Here is an 8,769-nt window from a genome sequence, read left to right as displayed (position 1 = left end):
ACAGGATGGATACAGGATGGATACAGGATGGATTGATACCGGGCGGATTTATATTTGGTTACAGTTTGGATGGATACAAAGCGAGTGGATTCGCATATCCATAGAACTTTTTGACATAAGTACAGCATTTTTACTCTTATTCACTCAACTCCATGACAGACTAGCCTCGGCACATCGGTACTAGTTTTGATAGGGCCCGTGCTCAGTCCATCACCACAGTCGATGACTCTCGTGAACCTGGATTTCCATGTGTCAAGCACCAATTTTCCGCATTGCTGTTAACCTGTCGTATGTGGTAACCGCACAATTTGGATGAATGATTCCGTGAATTGAAGTTGCGACCTTAACGTAATCTATCAAACCTTCGAAATCACCCTTCACCCAACCTTGAAAGGCCATCAATGCATGTTCTACCTGGTTCTTTTTTTTTCTTGACTTCTATAAAGACTGCCAACGACCACAGTGGAAGAATAAGCTCCAAGATTTCCAAGACACCAGTTATCTGCGCGTAGATGTGGAGAAGAGAGAATAAGGTACCAAAACGTGTGGAATATCTTGGCAGGGAGGTGTGAAAATAATGTCATGGTCTTCTGCCACCTTACTGTAGCCATTAAGCCAGTCCATCAGAGGCCACAGAATTTCCGGAAATGTTCATCCAGGAGCGGCATGGAATGCATCCGGCCAGGTTTAATAAACTACATGCTTAAGTGGAGAGAAAGCCGAAAGTTGAGGGAGCCTGACGTAATACCGACTACACTCTCATGGGATACCATCTTTGGATAAAATTCCAACAGTCCTTCTACGCATTAGTGATAATCCTAGTAGGGAAATTTCCCAAAGCCATCATGCAGTATGTATCACTTTCCAGACCTTTGTCTTTGGTGATAAAGTAGTGAGACCCTTCTCTACTGATTCCTCTCCAATATATGCTTCCAAGGTGATTCGCCGAGGTGCATCAACTGACAGTGGTGATTGACCCCGGTCAGTTGAGGAATAACTCTAATGTGATTGGCTGGTTGCAAGAGAGGTACACACAACACCACTCAGATCACAGCTGGTACCATAAGACAAACATTGGGGGGAGGAAGCCCTCTTGGCACCAATTTGTTTGAATGCACCTTTATTGCAACAAGCGGGCGGACTGAATCAATCGCATGGCCGAGGAGACACTATTGGTCCCTGAGGCAGCAACACACTGCGTATTCATGTATCACCTTCTACCAACCAATCTTCCGCATCCATATGGGGAGAGGGAGAGGGAAATGGGGTGAGGGGTGGGACCAGCAGTAGAGAAGGGTTGGTATAACGCGGCCCCTAGATGGTTTGTGGAGTAGCTTGAGAATACGAGAGGCCTAGGACCTACGGGCTATGCCAACATTTGGATATCGTCAATGCCGTAGCCCTGCAATCTGAATGAATTCTTCACTGATACAGTTCGAGCATGCAAAAAAGATGTGATGTTCAGGGACTTTCAAACAGGTCTGCTGCATATTCTCCACTTTTCTGTGTCTCTTCATTATGCCAAAGCCGTGGTGAAAAAGGGTGGGAAAGGATACTCCAAAAAAGAAGGGGAAGGGGTTATGCGGTGACCTGGCAGTGGTTTTTATGCGCATTTAACTACACAACCCCTATAATCTCTGTGTACTCTGTAATTCTGTCATCCTACCTGACCCTCAGGCCATGTCTTTAGTGTCCCAGTCACCTTCTACAACAGCAATAAACCACTTCTCCACAAAGAGTTGCCTTTAAGAGCCACGGACCAAAGTAATCCAATGGGCCATAAAAATAAGACGTTAACTTAAATAACAAAGTAAAAATGGGGAAAAATCTTTTTAAAATCAATAAATAAAGCCTGTGGTTATTAGCTGTCTACCTCAAAGGCTCGTTTGTCTAAAGTAAGGTGGAGAAATTGAGTAACATTTAAAAGCTATTATATTTAAGGTGTATAGGTCTGTTCAAGTCTATCCGGGATCAGAGCTTAAGACGGATAAACCAATCTGCTGCATTAGCAGTCTTAAAAGTGGTTGTAAAAAACAAAACAACTTTTCAATAGTCCTAATGACCGGTAAAATCGACTATAGTTTTTCTCTGGATTAGACACAGATAATTACACCAATGACAGGGTTGACAGGGATTGTGTCAGCCCACCACCATCGCGGGAGGCAGTCATAAAAAACAATTAATTTGACCTGTAAAACATCTGTCTGACATTTCAGACGACCCCAAATCATTCCTTAGAAGTTCTTTTTTCCGTTAAAATTATTATCAGGACTGGTCTCTATTTGACGTGATTTGATTAAAAAATGCACATACTACTTATGGAAAAAGGTCTCATATCACTCTTTCAAATGAATGCGTGGGATTCTGTTTTCATCTTGAGATTATACTTCGACTGCAAAATTCTTGAGTAAATAAATTAAATAGATATAATTATCAAATTATTCTGTTTCAAACTACTGAAATAGTTTTAAGTAGACATCACATGATTAAGGTGGTGCGTTTTAAATCACAAATGCAATTGTCCATTTTTTTACCAGAAAAGACACCTTTTTATTAAATTATAGAATAAAACATTTTCTAAGCGTGGGAACTTACAAGTTCTCTTTCAAACACCAATAATCCCTTGTCATATGGACTGCTGTAGACGTTCAGAAAAGCCGTAAATTTCCATCCTATGAGGGAGAGCACTCCAATTAATCGTCCTATCATATACTGAGCCGCCAAAAGGTTGTCCTTATTCCATTCGGGAATGCAAAATGGTGTACCATTGAGCTTCACCTCTGTGAAGTGAAGTTCATCTCCACTCTCTGCAGACTCTCCCACCTCCGCTTGTTGATGATCAGGTTGAACAAAGGAGATTTGCTTTTCACTAGCCACACCAGAAAGCCACAACTGTTGAAGAAGTTGTGTCATCCAAGTGGTAAAGGCAGTAGTTCCGCCGTATACACGGAAGGTGTTTTGGTGACACAGAGAGAAGCACACACGGATAGTATTCTGCCTGGCTGTGGTGGAAGCATCGGATTTGATGAAAAAGAGGGTGTCTAACAGTCCACGAATATTAGCTCTACATTCAAAGACAAAACCAGCAGAGTCTAACACTTTGAGGAGTGCCAGAATGAGATAAGGGGTCAGATCGGAGTACTCCTTGTAGGAGTCCCAGGGGTGGCCTTCAAATTCAACCAGGAAGGAGGAGGACTTCTCCGGCTCTGAATCCACTGGAGGTCCTTTCTTCTTGTCGGTCATTTCTGAAGTGGTGGTGTCTTTTATTCTGCGAAACGTAATTCGTTGTGGCCACAGCTGTAACAAAGGAGGAAAAGGGAAGAGCATAAACTTAGTTTTCAACTTTCAGTAAAATCTCATGTTTTTGTGGTTTGACCACTTCCAGGGTAATTTATCGCCTTCAAAACTTTGGTAATAAACATTTTAGGGCCAATTTTTGAAATATATTAACGGGGGTGGGATTATTGGCCTAAGACCAAGTCTAAACACAGCAGAGCTAGAGAGTTTGATAGGAATGTCAAAATTACGGTTTACTTACAGTACAAGAGTTATTAAAGCAACTTCCACCTAAGGTATTCTTCAAATCCTTTTGTAGTTGACAGAAAAGGGATAAATTACAATTTTAGCACTGTCCAACCTCCCGAATGACTTTGAATCTCTTCACCTGTCAGGATAGGTGGCCCTAAGTCCCTCTCACCATCTAACTTCCTGTCTCGGGATTGTTAAAAAGTTGCGAATGGTTCAAGTGGACTAATTTTATCAGGGCGGGGGAACACAACGGCTAGATAGTAGAACTATTGTTTTAATGCTCTAACAGGCATACAGGCGGGCGGTCATTCAAACCTCAATAGTGGACGTAGAGTGGAGCGTTCAAGAATAACTGAGACAAAGCGCTTTACTTCCAACTTAGCTGGCCATCTGAACAAAAAGATACAAGCCTAGCCAATCGTCTAATTTTCTGAGTTTTAAATAAAGGATTATTCATTATATTTTTCACAAGATTAATAACAAATTTTAAATGAAGTTTGTCGAACTAAACTGCAGATATAACCGATAAACAATATTTAAAATGAAAAATTTAAGGAATTAGAGAGTTCAAGTAATCAAAAATTTTAAAATTTTAAATTTACTAAGAATTCAAGGCCGATCAATACCTATCAAACAAACTATTTATAATTTATGACTGAATGTTAAAAAATAAAGTTTTACATATTTGTCTCATTTTATCGTTTGCGAATGTTGTAGGAAAAAGGGCAAACTGTAAAAGCATTTGTCCAGTTTTCCATTTGGGCGCGTGTTGCAAATTCACGTGGCCAATAATGAACCGATCAGGCAGCCGATCGATATTCGGTGCCCGAACTTTATTTAACACATGCAAGCGGTGACGCTGACTGGCACCAGACGCGAAAAGGGCCGCCGTGCGGCTTACAAAGCAGAATTACTAAGGATTTTTGATTTTGCTTAAAATACGCAGCTGCGTAGAGGACTCTTTTGATCAGCACGTGATGTAGAGGTGGAAAAACAAAATTGACTAGAAGGTAGGAAACACACCGGAGATGGGTTGCAGCAGGGTGGGGGATTTTTTTTCCACACTCTCAAGCGATTTCCTGCTTGTTGTAATTAATTAATTCGTTAGTAAATAAATTAGCTAAAAATGGCGTAGTCAATGTTAAAATGCCTTAATCCTAAGGTGGAAAAAATTAAAACCTTCTTTTGTAACTGAACAAAAAATATATTTTTATCTGGTTTTTTTACCGCGATGACGTAAAACGAAGGTTTTAAACTGCCCAAGGAAAGGTAAAGGGAGTAGTTCCTCCTCCCCTTTGGCCAAAGAGGCTAATTTATTCTTAGAGCTTTTATCCCCCTTCTTTCTTCAAAATTCTGGGGTGGGGGTTATGATTCAGTCGGGCTATTCCATCGCATCCATTTGGGTCTACCAGTGATGCTGTGGACAAGCATTGGATGAGGAGTTGACGGACAAGGTGGAAGAGGGTATGGACAGTAGTCCGCATCACCAGATAGGGGATCTGAAGTGGCAATGGGTGAATACCGGCGGGGAAAAACATACCATCGTTGTGTCAAAAAGGATAGTTCATGGGAGTTTTTCTACCTCAACTGGTTAACATGGTATACGATTGTTTGAGGGCAACGCAAAGTAAACATGGACACGATAATTTATCGGTACTGTGTTGCCAACACAACCCCGCCCCCACCCCTTTAGTAGACGATATCAGTTTAAAGGTTCCAGATACCTCTGACACCGATTCATGCATGACATTTAAATGTACGCTGTGGTGTGGTGGTCGAGCAACGCACTGGCCAGAAACGAATTAAATCAGGCGATGAGCTACTGCAAGGTGAAGAGCCAACAGTTGTCTGTAAGCTTCTAAAAAGCACTTTTTTTTTTCAAAATTCGGCCCTGCCTAATTCCATGGTTGGAAGGCCTCAAAACTTGCACTAGCTTTCAATTTCCCTGAGTGGTTAGTACTTCCAACTGGAATGACCAAAATACGATAAATGGGAAAGATTGACGTCAACCCGTGTCTCCGGTAGACAGCTAGCAGTCACGTACACACTTGCCGTACATCCGACTAACTCAGCCGCATCGATGAAGATTGACATCCGTCCTGGAGGCTCTGTCTCTTAATTACTCGGACGGGAAAACAAGTATTATAAAGGGCTTAAAAAGGTATGATTAACATGACATCAGTTACGTGGAGATAGTCATGCCAACCAATGAGCGAACAGATGGTGTACAGTGACAGGTAAATAGCGGAGATAATAAGTCTGTTTCCCCTTCACCATTTTCACTAACAAACTCGAGCGGTATGAAATGGCCAATGCTTAGGCGTCCACTCACTACCCATTTCATAGTTTTTAGTCACGCACTTCTTCTGCCTGTTTTCTCTCTCCCTTTCTCTCCCTGCGCGTATACGTGTGCAAGGTGGACTGAAAATTCATTTGCTTTCCTGATGAAGGCCGACCAAGTGATGCTGAGATCCGTCTACTTCCAACACAAAAAAAAACCAGCCTAGAGGTAGCTGAGTCTAGGGAGAATTGCACGGCACCTTAAGAGAAGGCAAGCGTGATTGTTCCAGTCCTACACACTTTTTGACGGCAGCCTGAGAGGGTAAATTGCGTCCGCGTTTGGCACAGAAAATGATCGCTCTCATGGCCCACGTCTTATATGGTCTCGCGTGCTATCCCACACCCTACTTCCATAAGTTATTTAAGAAGGTGTCCTAGAATTTAGTACGAGAAGAAAAAGGGAAAAGTGATCCGCTAATCAAATTTCACACAATTCTTTAGCTGTACATTAGATTAAGCATTTTGGCATAATTCCTCATGCATAAAGAATTCTGCTAAAAGCCGAGGAGGGAGAGGTTTTTTCTTTGTTAAGGCATCACCCATTAATTAAAATGAAGCAAAAATCTAAATATCATTTTTAGAACAATTTTCTAAAACATCTATTAGGAAAATGAAGCCTAACAAGACACAGAAAGACAGGTGATGTGTGAGGTGGGGGATATATGTTGCTGGCATTCTCGATGGATTTATATAGGGGAATATCCATCTAACCCCCCTTGTCTACTGAAATGTTTATTTATGAATGATTCAAAGAGTAAAAATAGATTTGTAAGGTCTATTTCATGGTTTGGCAGTTATTTTAAGGATGGGACAATCAAGTCAGGTAACCACTGGGGCAAAATCATCCATCTAAAAGGCAATTTTTACTAAGTAGATTTACCAGAATGCCTTGAAACTGGCCAAAGTTACTTTAATTCGGTGACTTTTTTAAATGGACTCCGAAATTTACCGCTTTAAGTATAGTGTAGCGCAATAGGGGAGATTATAATTACTATCTTTGGCAAAGGGCAAGAAAAAGTTGAAAAATTAAAAGCTTTCTATTTTCTTCCTCTGCACATTAATTATCTATCATTTTTATACTAAAATAAATAAAGGGCTTTCATAAAAGAAGGCGTTCTTTTCCAAATAAAGATTTTAATACACTATCATTTCGGCGGTAGATTTTGCAAAAATGTTTAGCTTTTAACTTATTTCTACACTCCTAATACAAATTTCAAAGATTGAATAAACATTAAGGTTTTCGTGCTCTATTACCTGGGTTTATGTGGGCTAACAATGAAGGTAGTTTAAACTCCCAGTCAAATTAAAATGGTTTGAGGTTGATATATTTTCATAACTGGTTTTTAGAACCTACTCTCAATAGTCGTAATATTTGCTGACACATCTAAGTTGAGGAAAAAATGAAAGCAATTGCCTAATATTTCTTTTAACTTCTTGGCTAACAATATGAGGGGATTTTGGAAGGCTGAAAGGGAGCTTTTTATCTCCCTGGACCGTAACTCCGCCTGACTGCGTGACGCTTCAGTTGTGTTGAAGGCCTTTCAGACCTCTTCTACGTCAGTCGGCACGACTTAATGCGAATATTTGTAAGACGGCGGAGGCGCTATGTAGGCAAGTCTGTTAAGGCCTGGCTTTCGTTTTGCGGTTGCTTTGCCCGACCTGGGTTTATGACGAAATCAATGCCACGTATTTTCCAACATTACACAGAAGGCTTTTATTTTTAACTAAAATATGGGAGGTGTGAAATGATTCTGTCCACTCCTGGTAAACAGACATAAACGGCGGCGTGGCCCACGAGAAGGCGCACAAATTATTTCTTACGGTAGGAAAAAAACGGTCAAACCTAGGCAGGTAAATCCAAAAACGAACAAAATTGGTAGTAAAGGTGATTTTCTACCTTCCCACATAAATTAATTACGTCGACAACATTTTTACCCTAGAGACCGCCGCTCAACAAATGAGACCACTAGATGTCCAACTTTAAAAAAGGAGATTAAATCAAATTTTAACGTCTAACTCTCTAGCACTTTTCTTCTGAATATCTCCAAGTAAAGAATTTTGCCCCACCTTTTGCAGCTCCTCCACCAATCGTATGACTAATTTTTGGGTGAAATTCATACAGTACAGTCGATTCCAGCCCTCCAGACCTACAACGAGCATCCGTTTGGCAGGATTAAACTCCAGCACTCTTGAACGCCTTAAATTGAGCACTTTTGAAGTCTTGGGCGGACGTGTCTGACAGTCTCCCATCAGTCGGTGTAGACTATCCGTCTGTTGATTATCCACTTGGCTTCGGAAGAGACAGGTGCTAGCCTCCGTTCCACGGACAAAGTGACCTGTTGCAACCATCTTGTATTCCATGGAGTAGAGGTAGGCTACCATCATCATAGCAAAGTGGTAGGCGGTCTCCGCCATCTCAGCAGATTGATGGATTGGTGAAAGGGTGAATGGTTCCATGGGGATTCTAAAAACCGTGTTCCGGAGAGGGGGATGCGGATGTCCATCACTAGTGGTGCGATGTTTCTCTGGTGCATTGCAATGCCTCTCATGGTGGTCTAAATGCGGCCAAATGTGATTCATAAGGGAGCGAAGAAAGTGAATGAAATGCGGGGGACCCTGACATATCCACAATTCATCTGTTGGTCGGAAGGTCACAGAAACATAATTTGGTGGAAAAGGCGTGAGAAAGGAATGGCAGCTTCCCATTTTTCCTCTTTTTTTTATTTTCCTCCAGTTATAACTCCCATTAGATCATTTTATCTGGGGAAAAATTGGGCGGTGTGAATTGTCCGAAAAATTTATTGTTGAGATCAAGTGCCTTTAAAATGTATCAATTTTATCGGTGAGGCTGAATGAACTCTTGTTTTAATGTTACGTATTAAGGTGAAATTTACCAGTTCG

General features: G+C 41.2%; 1 protein-coding gene across 1 annotated transcript in view; it reads right to left on the bottom strand. All coding sequences in view use genetic code 11, as the record gives it.

The window, feature by feature from the left end:
• The window catches only part of EGR_06364 (hypothetical protein), a gene marked incomplete at both ends in the record, with an annotated part of 11,024 nt that extends 2,699 nt beyond the window's left edge, over window positions 1-8,325 (bottom strand). Inside the window, 2 exons of the mRNA XM_024495613.1 lie at window positions 2,596-3,297; window positions 7,936-8,325. Coding sequence (XP_024350011.1) covers window positions 2,596-3,297; window positions 7,936-8,325 — 1,092 coding nt within the window. The remainder of the gene's footprint in view (window positions 1-2,595; window positions 3,298-7,935) is intronic.
• Between the last annotated feature and the right edge of the window lie 444 nt (window positions 8,326-8,769).

This window comes from Echinococcus granulosus (assembly GCF_000524195.1).
Source record: "Echinococcus granulosus chromosome Unknown EG_S00055, whole genome shotgun sequence".
NCBI classification, from domain to species: Eukaryota; Metazoa; Platyhelminthes; class Cestoda; order Cyclophyllidea; family Taeniidae; genus Echinococcus; species Echinococcus granulosus.
Note: the sequence above shows the minus strand (reverse complement) of the source record. Positions and strands in the feature narration are given on the sequence as shown.